This window comes from Eretmochelys imbricata, chromosome 10 (assembly GCF_965152235.1).
Source record: "Eretmochelys imbricata isolate rEreImb1 chromosome 10, rEreImb1.hap1, whole genome shotgun sequence".
Classification (NCBI taxonomy): Eukaryota; Metazoa; Chordata; order Testudines; family Cheloniidae; genus Eretmochelys; species Eretmochelys imbricata.
In genome coordinates this window covers 19,607,585-19,622,234 of record NC_135581.1, presented here as the reverse complement: position 1 = coordinate 19,622,234, position 14,650 = coordinate 19,607,585, and the positions used below count along the sequence as shown (strand labels likewise).

At 41.6% G+C, this 14,650-nt stretch overlaps 1 protein-coding gene across 1 annotated transcript in view; it reads right to left on the bottom strand.

The window, feature by feature from the left end:
- Positions 1-14,650, bottom strand: part of ABCC6 (ATP binding cassette subfamily C member 6) — a 47,097-nt gene that overhangs the window by 26,311 nt on the left and 6,136 nt on the right. Inside the window, 9 exon segments of the mRNA XM_077827757.1 lie at positions 1,707-1,868; positions 2,390-2,567; positions 5,284-5,496; positions 6,289-6,420; positions 7,393-7,454; positions 9,648-9,773; positions 12,455-12,592; positions 13,128-13,253; positions 13,942-14,118. Coding sequence (XP_077683883.1) covers positions 1,707-1,868; positions 2,390-2,567; positions 5,284-5,496; positions 6,289-6,420; positions 7,393-7,454; positions 9,648-9,773; positions 12,455-12,592; positions 13,128-13,253; positions 13,942-14,118 — 1,314 coding nt within the window.

Sequence of the window (14,650 nt, the reverse complement as noted above, 5' to 3'; positions counted from 1 at the left end):
TGTGCCAGATAACTGAACACCAGAACCCTGAAAGTCAGAGAGCTGGAAACAGTTATAGTATTTGTGATGGTGCTCCCCATAAGGCTTTATGGAAATATGCTTATGAATATATATGACATAACTGGAATATGTTCTATGCTACATATGCCATGTAACATATCTATGTAAAGGTTATGATCTACTGAATCTATTAATCCTATTTGTATGCATATATTATTTTTGTATTCAAAGTTATGAATATTGGCCGTGTACTGGCTTGATTTCCTAATAACCTTAGTAGAGCATTTAGTCAGGTCCTGGAGAAAGGAATTCGCAAAGTCAAGTGCCCGATCAAGAAGCACTTAAGGAACAATGCATCTTGGAATGCTCCAATCTGCATAAGAAGTCTTCCTGGAGACATTCAAGATACCATGTGGCTTCTGCCTGTAAAAACGGTGAGTCATGCATGGACATGTGACTTGCCCAGGTGACTCCAGAACTCCATCTTGGAGCTGGACTTTGCATAGGAGAGAGGAGGAGGTCTCCACCCACAAGAGAAGGTCTATTTAAGCCCATGGGAGACCCCTCCATTTGGTCTTCAGCTGGCTAAAGAAAGAAACTGGAACAAAGGACAATAACTACAGGGGGTGTGAGTGATTGCTGGACCCGGACTAGAAGGAGATCAGTCTGTAAAAGGAAGCTTACTGGAACTGGTGAGGTTTTGTCTGTATTCAATTTTATTAGACATAGACTTGCGGGTTTTAGTTTATTTTGCTTGGTAATTCACTTTGTTCTGTCTGTTACTACTTGGAACCACTTAAATCCTACTTTCTGTATTTAATAAAATTACTTTTTACTTTATTAATTAAGCCAGAGTATGTATTAATACTTGGGGGGGGGGGAAGGGAACAACAGCTGTGCATATCTCTCTATCAGTGTTATAGAGGGCGAACAATTTGAGTTTACCCTGTATAAGCTTTATACAGGGTAAAGCGGATTTATTCAGGGTTTGGGCCCCATTGGGAGTTGGGCATCTGAGTGTCAAGGACAGGAACACTTCTGTAAGCTGCTTTCAGTTAAGCCTATAGCTGTTAGCGGACGTGGTTCAGACCTGGGTCTGGGTTTGCAGCAGGCTAGTGGGTCTGGCTCAAACCAGTCAGGGCACTGAAGTCCTAAGCTGACAGGGCAGGAAATCAGGAGCAGAATTAGTCTTGGCACATCAGGTGGCAGCTCCCAGGGGGTTTCTGTGATCCAACCCGTCACAGTATTGATTGTGAAAGGACAACATATTTTTCTTCTAAATGGCACCACCAGAAGGAGAGCCGATGCTAAAAGACCCCCTTTTTCCATGAGCTGGTTGTAAGAACAGTCACACTCACTGTCTTTATCTAGGAGATCAGACTGAACACTGGAATCACAAAAATTAAGCCAGGACCTGTGTGTTGTGTGGATGGAAGGATGAATCAAAGCAAGGCATCTAGTGAAGAATAACAAACAACAATGAAAAGACACATTTAAATGTGTGGGGAAACTCATTTATCCTTCTAATGAGTGTGTGTGTTTGTGTGTGTGCGTGCTTTATACCACAGAGCTCAAAGATGGATGGGAAAGGAGACAGATGGAAATTTCAGATTGTTCTGGGCAGCAAACTTCACACCTGACTCTTGACAACTTCTCTTTGCCCTTGATCTCATGAACAGGAATGGATAGATGTGACCATCTCTTACCTGCCACAGGAAGACAAAGCAGATGATGATCCGAATGGGAGCAAGCCAGGTCCCATTAAAATATATAATGAGATCCATTAACCTTTGCACATCGACACATACCAGATTGACAATTTCTCCTACAGTTGCTGCTCTCCTTGCTGCATTTGACATGACCAAGACCTGGGGGTGGGATGGGGTGGGGGTGGGAGACGCAAGAGCCCAAACAGTCAAAATCAGCTTCTGTTCAGAAAATAAATAACCAACATTCATGCTGAGGTCAAAGGGAAGAAGGATCAGCCTCATAAAGAGGCCAAGTCCTAGTCACCGTAATATCAAGAACGAAAACATCATTCAGGGTCATGTGACTTCACCCTGCAGATGAGTCTATTCACTGCCCAACAAGAAATGAAATGTCTAGCTTGCTTGGTAAAGCACAGCTTTTACCTCCTGCTCTTCAGTCCATTTTTTAGATGCAAGAGCTACTCCATGAACCTCACAATAGCAAACAGGACAATGCTTTCCCCAGATCTCATGGAGATTTATGCAGCTGCCCTTCACATGCAGTGTAACCAAGGAATTATTTGCTAAAAATAGCTCTTAACTATTATTCATATTTGGGGTAGCAGTTATTAAATACCATCTCTTATAACACATTAGTGGTTGATAAGAAAATCAACTCCCGAAGGGAAAAGCTGGCTTACCTTCCTATACACTAGGCCTGTGACTGCAGTCTTCAGCCTCATTCCCAATACAAGACACATGTACATGTAACGTTGTTCAAACAGAGTCTGGAGGCAAGCTAATAGGAACAGTAACGTTGCATAGAAATAACCTTTCCAGTCTGGGGCTTCTCGGTCTGTGATGAACTCCAGGAAAAGGCTGCAAGAGAACTTTGAGCAGGTGGATGCAAACTGAGATGACAAAATACATGGCCCTTATAGCAGGCAGTATTTTTAGAAAGGCCTAAACAGTGGGGATATTTTGTCTTGTCTTTAGCAAGGCTACGGCTTTGTAATTCTCACTGGCTGATATTTGTCAGTAAATCAATAGAAGGCTGGACAAACAGCTCAGCATCCTAAGTATGTACAATGGCAGCACGCAACCTAATTTTTGTTTTATTTTACTGCAGCTCAGAACATTCAACTGCTCCTTCTCGTGCTGGAGCAGAGATGTCCTAGCTTAACAATCTACTACATTTAGAGCTGTTGATTAATCACAGTTAATTCAAACTATTAACTAAAAAAAAGTAATTGCAATTAAAAAAATTAATTGCAATTAATCACAGTTTTAATCGCACTGTTAAACAATAGAATCCCAGTTGAAATGTATTAAATATTTTTGGATGTTTTTCTACATTTTCAAATATATTTACTTCAATTACAACACAGAATACAAGTGTACAGTGCTCACTTTATATTATTTTTTATTACAAATATTTGCACTGTAAAAATGATGAACAAAAGAAACCGTATTTTTAATTCCCCTTATACAAGTACTGGAGTGCAATCTCTTTATCATGAAAGTGCAACTTACAAATGTAGATTTTTTTTTTTTACATAACTGCATTCAAAAACAAAACAGTGTAAAACTTTAGCGCCTACAAGTCCACCCAGTCCTACTTCTTGTTCAGTCAACCACTAAAACAAACAAGTTTGTTTACATTTATGGGAGATACTGCTGCCTGCTTCTTATTTACAATGTCACCTGAAAGTGAGAACAGGTGTTCGCATGGCACTTTTATAGCCAGCATTGGAAGGTATTTACGTGCCAGGTTTGCTGAACATTCATATGTCCCTTCATGCTTCAGCCACCATTCTAGAGGACATGCTCCCATGCTGATGACGCTTGTTAAAAAAAAAAAAAAAGTGTTAGTTAAATTTGTGACTGAACTCTCTGGGGAAGAATTGTATGTCCTCTGCTCAGTTTTACTCACGTTCTACCATATATTTCATGTTATAGCAGTCTCGGATGACAACCCAGCACATGTTGTTCATTTTAAGAACACTTTCACTGCAGATTTGACAAAATACAAAGAAGGTATCAATGTGGGATTTCTAAAGATAGCTACAGCACTCAACCCAAAGTTTAAGAATCTGAAGTGCCTTCCAAAATCTGAGTGGGACGAGGTGTGAAGCATGCTTTCAGAAGCCTTAAAAGAACAACACTCCGATGCGGAAACTACAGAACCCGAACCGCAAAAAAAGAAAATCTACCTTCTGCTGGTGGCATCTGACTCCGATGAAAATGAACATGCGTCTGCCTGCTTTGAATCGTATCGAGCAGAACCTGTCATCAGCATGGACGCAAGTGCTCTGGAATGGTGGCTGAAGCATGAAGGGACATATGAACCTTTAGCACATCTGGCACGTAAATATCTTGCGATGCCGGCTACAATAGTGCCATGCGAACGCCTCTTCTCGCTTTCAGGTGGCATTGTAAACAAGAAGCAGACAGCATTATCTCCGGCAAATGTAAACAAACTTGTTTGTTTGAGTGATTGACTGAACAAGAAGTAGGACTGAGTGGACTTGTAGGCTCTAAAGTTTTACATTGTTTTATTGTTGAATGCAGGTTTTTTTGTACATAATTCTACATTTGTAAGTTCAACTTTCATGATAGAGATTGCACTACAGTACTTGTAATGGAAGAATTGAAAAATACAATTTCTTTTGTTTTTTACAGTACAAATGTTCGTAGTAAGAAATACATATAAAGTGAGCACTGTACATTTTGTATTGTTGTAATTGAAATCAATATATTTGAAAATGTAGAAAACATCCAAAATATTTAAATAAATGTTGTTCTATTATTGTTTGACAGCGTGATTAATCGCACGTTTAATCACGATAAATTTTTTTTAATAGCTTGACAGCCCTAACTGCATTTCTTTTTTTGTTGCATGTGTTGATTGGAAATCACAGAGAAATCAGTGGCCAAATTCATTGCTGGTATATATAAAAGTAGTATAAATGCCACTCTACTGCAGTCAATGGTGTTTCAATCTCTTATTCCACCTGTGAACTGGGTTTGACTCATCTGAAGTGATACTATAAATGCATTTTGGTGCTGAACCAATACTGTTCATACAGCAGAAAAATACTTACCCGAAGAAGGTTTTTGGTTTTTTTTTAAACAACTGTAGGGGGGCATTATTTTACTATTTATAATTTATCGTCGGATACAGAGCACAGAGTCATTCAGTTCTACAGTTACAAGTGTGTTGTCTGCTCCCACAGTTTCATATGGAGTCTTATGATATCTGATGTGTTCCTTAAAGCCCCAGCTCCTGGAGTCTTACAATTAAGAGCCTCGGCTTTCATTTTAAAAATAAGGAGTAAGTTTCTAGTCCTCTGGTCACAGAGGGAAGCTTGAAAACATGACCTGAGTGCACTGCACTCTAAAAGCTCAAATCCCACAAGCCAAGTAAAAAGAAACCCAAAGATATTAGACACGATTTTTACAACAATTTCCTTAAATTTAGGAGCCTGACTCATGATTTTGAGGATGACCTCCTGAGGTCCCTTCCAACCCTGATATTCTATGATCTAATGTACAGCATTTCCTTCTGGACAGTCATTCCTGAATGTGCGTGTACCTCAGTATCTTTGGGACAGAAAACAGGAAGACGTCACAGATGACTAAGCTGAGGGTACCAAGAAGGAAATAGGTTCCAAACATGTTCCAAAATGCTTTCAAGAGTGGCTCACTCTGACTCTGTTCTGGCTGCACTAGAACCTGGGTCTCTTCTGTCTCAACCAAACCAGCTCCACTTTGTTGATCCTTCTTGTATTTGATGGATTCTGTGTTTCTAAAGAAACAAACACAAAGAAAATTGGCTGCAATCCAGAGAAGGCCTGAAGTGTTTGACTTGGGCTGTCAACAGCACTTTAAATACCCCACACTTGGAATCAGGGCTTCCAAAGTGGCCTGAATAGTGAATTACTTATTTATATTGTGGCAGCACTTAACAGCTCCAGTCATGGAATAGGACTCCTTTAAAAATTCAGAACAAAAAGACGGTCCCTGCCCCAAAGCAGTTCTGGTCTGGATATCTGGACATTAAAGGATGTCCCCCAATAGATTTCAACATAGTTAGGGTCAGATTTAGGATCTACATGATAAACGGCCAAAAGATCACCGGGCAGTGGAAAGAGCCCAAGGGAAGGGAAACTCCACAGAGTTCTCCTTGCCGAGTGTTCCGTCCACAGGGGCTGCCTTCCCCCTTCCACTAGTTGAATGAGTTGAGAATTCAATGGCAGTGACTCCATTGGCCATTCTCTTGTGCAAATAGGGAGCACAATGGCCCTGGGGCTCCTTCATCTCTGAAGCTATAGAAACAGCAGCAGTGCAGCTTCCTTGGCACCCTACCGCACTCAGTCCCCCCTTCCCGGTGATCTCCAGCATACAAGCCTTCACATGGGCTGATTCCTGACATCCAGGATTTGGCCCTATCCACATAAACCCCACGATCTAGTCTTTAATGAGAACAAGATGGTGTCAAATGGGGCTCTGATGTGGTGTGTTAGCACCTGGGATGTTGAACATGCTAGCTCTGGACTAGCTAGAGGAGAAGCTCCCACCCTCTAGAACAGGTACTTACTGCTTGGCTCTGTTACAGTACTTTTTCCATTCTCTTTCAAGCTGGGAAACAATTTCCTCAGAGGAGTTTTCTTTCATCAGTGACCATAAGTCATCTGCTTGTAATGGCTGCTGATAGCCTTTCCAGACTAACCTGTAAAATAAACGGTTAACACACAAGCACAGAGCGATGTGTGTCCTAGAAAAATTCAGTTGATTGGCCTTAAATTAGTCCTACATATTGAGCCTAATTCTCAGTTACTCCGTTCTTGAGCTTGGGGCAGGGACAGAAAGGTGGGGACAAAGGTGTCTTTCAGCCCACTGTGCAACTTCCATATTCTTGGGGCCATTCAGGGGCCTTGTCTCCCCTCCAGCATAAATTAGATCAGCCCTGAGGTTGTTCAAACTTGCATTCTGCTTCCCATGACTCCTGTGAAACAGAGACAGGGCCGTGGCATAACTGAGAGTGGGCCCATTGTATGCGTGTACCTGGCAGTGTCCTTCCATTCTGCATGGTTGCTGGCTGCCTCACCCCCTAAACAGGCCAAGTGTTAACATACAAGAATATTTGAAGTATTCTCAAAAATTTCAGGAACCACTCTGCTCATGAAAACTAAGCTGCAGGATGGTGCAACTTCATGATCTCTAGCCACCCTGGTACCCCGTAGAGATTGGAAGAGGCTCTCCTGGCAGAAAGCTGGGGTGTTAGCAGGATTGTAGTGATCATTTTGAAGAATGGCTGGATTTTAACACGTCACAAAGGACATTTAAAAAAAAACCAGTTACCTGGGGAAATTCTACACTCAAGTCCCCTTCAAATCCAGGTGTGAAACAGGCTTCTACTGCGCTAGCGTAACTCAGAGCACAGTTTGAGCCACGGGGAGTAGAATATAGGTGTCTGAGGAAAGAATTACACTTGTTGCAAGGAGCTTTGAGCTTGTCAGCTTTGCCACTATCCCTTACACTTCAGCCCAGACCCTAAAAAGTATAGAGGTGACTGTTTCCCATTTAATTGAAAAGGAGCTAGGTGCCTAAATACCAGCAAAGATCTAGACCCTTCTGCCTTAGGCTGATGGAGCTTATCTGATAGTTTAGAGTAAACATCGCTTGCTTCTTGTTTTCTTACCCAGAGAACCACCAGAAAGTGATTTTGGAAACAAAAGAGGCACCAAGTTCTGGACATGGATTCTGTGAGAGGAAAAACAGACAAGTTTCAAATGTAGAAATAGCCATATACTGCATAAACACAATACAGTACCCTGCTTTTGCCCCACCAAGAAATGATGTGCAACTTGCTTGTGTTAAGGTATTAAGACCACGACTGCTGTAAGCAGCAGATCTTTACTAATTCAAATCTGAATAAGGCCTGAGCTGGGAGCAAGCAGTACTCTTTTCTTCATACTATGACCCACAAACACTAATTTCATGCATGAGTTGGGCTCTGACTTGTTTACAAAAGATCAAGTATATCTGCCATGATTGTAGTGAAGGGAGATGCAATGCTGGCTGCACTAGGAAGGCATGTAGCAAATGTCAGCACGGTATGGTAACAGCACTGAAAATGGAGGTGTGTGGATAGGGATAGGTCACTAGTTTTTCAGAAGGTACATATGAAGCACCAGTATGCCAGGTTCAGTCCAGGCAGAGACATGGTCCTGTGGCACTGGTTTTATATTCTGTCTGGTCATTTGCACTGTAAACCCTTTTCTCCAATTTGTCCTGTGCAGGGCAAAGTGGAAGCATGTTAAAAAAAATACACTTGATTCTCAAAAAGAAAAGGAGTACTTGTGGCATCTTAGAGACTAACAAATTTATTTGAGCATAAGCTTTCGTGAGCTGCTCACGAAAGCTTATGCTCAAATAAATTTGTTAGTCTCTAAGGTGCCACAAGTATTCCTTTTCTTTTTGCGGATACAGACTAAGACAGCTGCTACTCTGAAACTTGATTCTCAGGATCAATTATTTCAGGGAGTGACTTTCCGTACTCTCCCTGTGGAGAGATCCACTTACATCTCCCCTTGTCATCTCAGATCTTCCTGAGCAAGGCAGTGAAAATAACTTGGAATGCGTCTCAATTTGCCATCAAGATCTAATTTTGCACTTTTAGTGAGAGCTGTTGTTTCTAGATAATTGCCTCTATTCCGCTACATTAATCTCATATGTGGGACTATATATAGAATTGGTTAAAGCCGCTTTGTTTTGGCTGTCAGACACAAAATGGAATCCTTCATCATTCTCTGTGTGTACAGTACAGAACATACAATGCTAGTAGGAATAATACTTTAGGCCCATTTCTACTAATGCAGGCTGACATGCAACCTTCTTATATCAGATAATTTGTTTTAAATTGCCTCACTGGCCAGTTCTGTTGTAATATTTTATTACAGAACTACTGAGGAATTTCATGCAAGTATCAGGGCCCAGATACAGGGAAGAAGTATAAAACCACAATCCTCACCCCAATGAGTTCACAATGTGAATGCAATACGGTGGGAAAAACAGACAAAAGAAGGGTTGATGAATCAATAAGAGCGTTTAGCAAAACTTTTAGATGTATGTTTTCAACCATGTCACCTGCCTTAGACTGCCTCTGTTTTTCGGTACCAAACTGAGATAGCTCGGGACTGCATCTCAGAGCTGCAGAGTACCTGCAATTCCAGTTGAAGTCAATGGGAACTAGAGGTGCTCAATAAGCTCCAAGGGCTGCAAGTTCAAGCTGGACAAATTTATACTAGATATAAGGTGCAATTTTGTAATGGAGAGGTTAATTAACCAGTGCGACAAATTACCAAGGGTGGTGGTGGATGCTCCATCACTGGAAATTTTAAAATGAAGGTGGGATGTTTTTCTAAAAGACACGTTCTTGTTCAAACAGGCATTAATTCAGGGAGGTCCTATGCTCAGTGCAATACAGGAGGGTAGACTAGATGATCATAGGTCCCTTCTGGCCTTCTAATCTATGAAACCTCTGAAAACCAAGCTGGGGATCCAGAAATCCTGGCATGCCAAATTACTAGTTAAAAACTAGTCTGTATGTAAGCTGCCACATTTTCATCTCAAAAAGAAAAGGAGTACTTGTGGCACCTTAGAGACTAACCAATTTATTTGAGCATGAGCTTTCGTGAGCTACAGCTCACTTCATCAGATGTATCTGATGATGATGCATACATCTGATGAAGTGAGCTGTAGCTCACGAAAGCTCATGCTCAAATAAATTGGTTAGTCTCTAAGGTGCCACAAGTACTCCTTTTCTTTTTGCGAATACAGACTAACACGGCTGTTACTCTGAAATTTTCATCTCAGACATTCATCTGAACTGCCCATTTCCAGTGGGTTTTAGACAAGGGACTGATGAGCTTTTAAGAAGTCAAATATACTTACAGAGTCATTGACAGCTTTTGAAAAGAAGGGAGGCCAATCAGTAAAGAAGAACAGTATGACCTCTACTAGCAGCAGGATAAAATAGATGTAAGAGGTGACATGACGGAAGGGGTCCTCTGGGAAGCCCTACAAAAAAGAGAATTGCTGAGGGTGAGGTAAAATACTTCATGTGAAATCACTAAAGAAAGGTGGATTCACACACTGTATAAGCCGTAAGCTCTGAGTGTTGCTGTGGATGTGTGCCATGTGTATCTCTTGCACCAGTCTCTTAGAGTGTACTATATTAGAGTTAAATTACTGCTATTGATACAGAAAACTCACGCAACTGCAAAATCACAACACATGTACTAATAAACCACTGAGGGGAACTGGAGTGTAACTGTAGTTTAGACTAGAGTAAAGATTTCAGCTTGAGGTTTTCCAAGGAGCCTAAAAGAGCTAGATGCTGGAATCCCATTGTAATTCAGGGGGATTTGGGTGCTGAACTCCCTTAGCCTGCTTTGAAAATGGCAGTGTCAGGTTTTGACCTGGCAGATTCCAGTAAATGTTTATGGCTGCTTAATTAAACTAAGGCAAGGGGTTGAGTCCTGTGAGGATATAAATTCCCCATTCACCTAAAGCTTTGGGTAGACTTCAAAATGGAAAAAGGCTATTTCCTAGTTTTATTCTAAATAGTGTGTTCTGGAGCTGGTTGGGGGACCTCCCCTTGGGCCTCATAATCAGTTCAGTCGGGAAAAATGACATGAGTAGGAAATTATATCATGGCAATAAAAAGAAGATGGGAGGTCAAATGCCTAGAGTGTGGGACTAATTAACATTAATTAATTCAATCACTATTAATTCAATACAATAGTGAGTTCCCACCATCTTCGTCTCGTGGGAGTGTACCATTCTTCTCTCTGTCAATGAAATATAGGTGCTGATTTGAACCTCTGATCATTCCCTGTTGTTACAGAAAGATTCACCTGCTGGGTTTATCACGTAGGAGAATGACCAGTACTGATAAGTATCAGATCCATAAATCTACCCCAGTGAATTTTAACATATAAATGCTCATCCTAATGAAACCAAAACAGCTGGTATAAAAGATCTACAGCAGAAGTGGCTCTCTGAAATCAAGTTGATCTGCCTTGTCTACACACACACACACACACGTTATACCTCCTTATTGATAGCAGTATAGTTAATACAAAAAGAAAAGGAGTACTTGTGGCACCTTAGAGACTAACCAATTTATTTGAGCATAAGCTTTCATGAGCTACAGCTCACTTCATCGGATTGCATCACTGTAGCTGTTATAAATATAAAGGGAAGGGTAAGCCCCTTTAAAATTCCTCCTGGCCAGAGGAAAAATCCTCTCACCTGTAAAGGGTTAAGAAGCTAAAGGTAACCTCGCTGGCACCTGACCAAAATGACCAATGAGGAGACAAAATACTTTCAAAAGCTGGGAGGAGGGAGAGAAACAAAGGGTCTGTGTCTGTCTGTATGCTGCTTTTGCTGGGGATAGACCAGGAATGGAGTCTTAGAACTTTAGTAAGTAATCTAGCTAGGTATGTATTAGATTATGATTTCTTTAAATGGCTGAGAAAAGAACTGTGCTGAATAGAATGACTATTCCTGTCTGTGTGTCTTTTTTGTAACTTAAGGTTTTGCCTAGAGGGATTCTCTGTGTTTTGAATCTAATTAGCCTGTAAGGTATCTATCACCCTGATTTTACAGAGGGGATTTCTTTAATTCTATTAAAAGTCTTCTTGTAAGAAAACTGAATGCTTTTTCATTGTTCTCAGATCCAAGGGTTTGGGTCTGTGGTCACCTATGCAAACTGGTGAGGATTTTTACCAAACCTTTCCCAGGAAGTGGGGTGCGAGGATTTTGGGGGGGAAAGACATGTCCAAACTACGTTTCCCAGTAAACCCAGTTAGAGTTTGGTGGTGGCAGTGGAGATCCAGGGACAAGGGATAAAATTAATTTGTACCTTGGTGAAGTTTTAACGTAAGTTGCTGAAGGTAAACTTAGGAGGTTTTCATGCAGGTCCCCACAACTGTACCCTAGAGTTCAGAGTGGGCGAGGAACCTTGACAGTAGCTCAGGAAAGCTTATGCTCAAATAAATTGGTTAGTCTCTAAGGTGCCACAAGTACTCCTTTTCTTTTCGCAAATACAGACTAACACAGCTGTTACTCTGAAACCTATAGTTAATACAGTCTCTCTAGTATGGACACAGTCATACTGGTATAAATGTGTTTATACAGGTATAGCTATTCCCAAATGGGAAAGGGAATAAGCTTTAACAGTATAAGGCGCTGTGGGGCCTGGAGATTAAAGTGCTCTTTTCACCCATAGAACAGATGAAGCCTGGGTAGTGTTTCTTGTTTCTTTCAAATTTGTTTCAAATTGCCTGGCCAATGCTTCTGAACTCTAATTCAGTGTGGCTCCTTGGAGAGAGCAATTCAGTCTACTGCCCTCTTTCATTCTTGGCCTCATGGCCAAGACTGCAAACAAGAGGGCCAAATGGAGCCATGCTGTTGTTAAGGCTATGGCTACACTGCGCTTTTGTTGGTAAAACTTTTGTCAGTCAGGGGTGTTATGTTTTTTTTAACACCCCTGACTGACAAAAGTTTTACCAATGAAAAGCGCAGGTGTGGATGGTGCTTTGTCAGTAGGAGATGTTCTCCTGCCCACAAAGTTACCACCTCTCACTGGGGATGGTTTTATTTTGCTGGCAGGAGACCTCTCTTCTGCCGGCAAAGAGTGGCGACACGGGAGACCTTACCAGAGGCACATGCTAAAACTAGAAAGTTCTGCTTACCCCTTCCAGGACCTGTTGAATTTTAGAACTAACAGTCACAGTAGCAGCCAGGAATGACAGCAGCCAAAAAATCAACAAGATGCCTGAAGACTGAACACCTTTCAGCCTCTCAAACTGGGTGAGAAACACTGCAGGGATCTGGGAAGAAGAGAGAAACAATGAACAGTGTCAAGTTAATGGTCAATAGAGTTTATTGTCCGCTGGTGTCAGATCCATTTAATGTTAATGGGCTGAGCTATTGTTCCCGTAATGGTGACATTTAATTCTACCACATGTAGGCTGTGGGAAATGGAATCCTCTCTCCTGTTTGAATGGGGCCACTCTGCAGTCACTACCGCAACCTCAGGGATGCCGTAGCCTCTGCTGCATCAGCTCCCACGTGGTGTTTTGGGTCAGTGGAGCCATACAGGTGCGGACTAAGTGACCACACCACTATGCCAGCCCGGGCCTGCCACCACTTCATGCAGCACCATAGGGGAAGCCTCATAGAGCACAGCTCCACAGTGCACAAGGTTTTGCAGACAACCCCAGCTCGCCTATAGAACCCCATCAGTCCTGCTGTCTGTTGGGTCTTCTGCACCCACCGATGGTGAGGGGGAAGAGAGCCAAGACCAACTTTGCCCCATAATAGTTAAATTGAAACTTTTATGTTTAAAAAAAAAAAAGGAATTACCATTGTAATCCCCAGAACTGCTGGGCTAATGAAGAACACTGGAGCTCGCAGGGTTCCTTGATTTGTTTCCCAAAGGGTGTAGAATAGGTTTGAAAAACACAGTAATATCAATATGAATCCAAGTACCTGGGACAAGGGAACAAACATGTCGGAATGGACTGTAAAGGGATAAGTATGATAACAGTAGTCTGTACTGTAAGGTATCTGAGTGATTAAAGGGGCGTTTGGGACACACTGTGAGTGGAAGCAGTTTGGGAAGTAGAGGCAGGCTAAGATGGAGAGTGCTACAAGGATTGTTATTCCATTTTAGGCCAGATCCTGAAATTCTTACTCACTCACTCCTTGGCTCAGTGATCTTACCTGATTAAGGAGTAAAAACTAGGTAAGGCTCTCCGGTTCTGGCACTTATATGGGAGAACCACAATCAGACAAAAGCAATGTAACCTACGCAGTCATACTAGCCACCAAGCAGGAGAAGGACTGGGGGATTCAAAGGATATTATCAAGACAGTTTTAATCATTCAGAAAAATAAAATTCTTCATACCAGTCACAGTAAACTTAGCATCAAAAACTCAGCCTCTAATACTAGACAGTGTGACCCTAGTGGAACAAGCACCAGACTGGGGCTCAGGAGATCTGACTCTGCACTGGCCTACTTAGAGATCTGGGTCAAATCCCTTTACCTCTCTGTACCTCCGTTTCTCCATCTGTAAAATGGGAATAATGATATTGACCTCCTTTGCAAAGTGTTTTGAGATCTACAGATGAAAAGTGCTATATTGCATAGCTAGGTATTATTTTTATGATCATTACCATTTTAGTTTTGAAGAGGTGTGACATTCTGATATATCCTCTGCTGTGGTGCTCAAGAAACAGGTAATAGAATGGAAAACAGATCCAAAGATAGGCACAGGGAATCCAAGCAATGACTGTATTCTGAAAGCACTGGGTAAAGCTTGGGTTACCTGTATACCACGTCTGATTCCAGTCCTGCAACAACACACACAAAGAAATGGTTTAGCACAGCCATAGCCTGCTATCGACCATACCCCTATCTTGAACTGTAAGGAAAGACAGAGAGAAGGGAGCAGATCCTCAGCTGGAGTAAATCACTGTAGCTTGGTTGAGGACTACACTGATTTACACCAGCTGAGGAGCTGTTTTTAAACATTTACAATTTAAAAGGAGTTTGAACAACAGAGATTCAAGGGGGCTGGGGGAATGACATGGTTAAAGAGATGGGGGAGAGAGAGGTGGATTTAGCATTAGCATTTTAGATAAATTGGAGGTGGGAGAGGAGGGAAGGCTAAAAAGGAGAGATTGGTAAAACTGGGACTTTTCAGCTTGGAAAAGAGACCACTAAGGGGGGAGATGATAGAGGTCTATAAAATCATGACTGGTGTGGAGAAAGTAAAGAAGGAAGTACTATTAACTTCTTCTCATAACATGAGAACTAGGGGTCACTAAAAGAAATAAATAGGCAGCGGGTTTAAAACAAATAAAAGGAAGTATTTTCTTCACA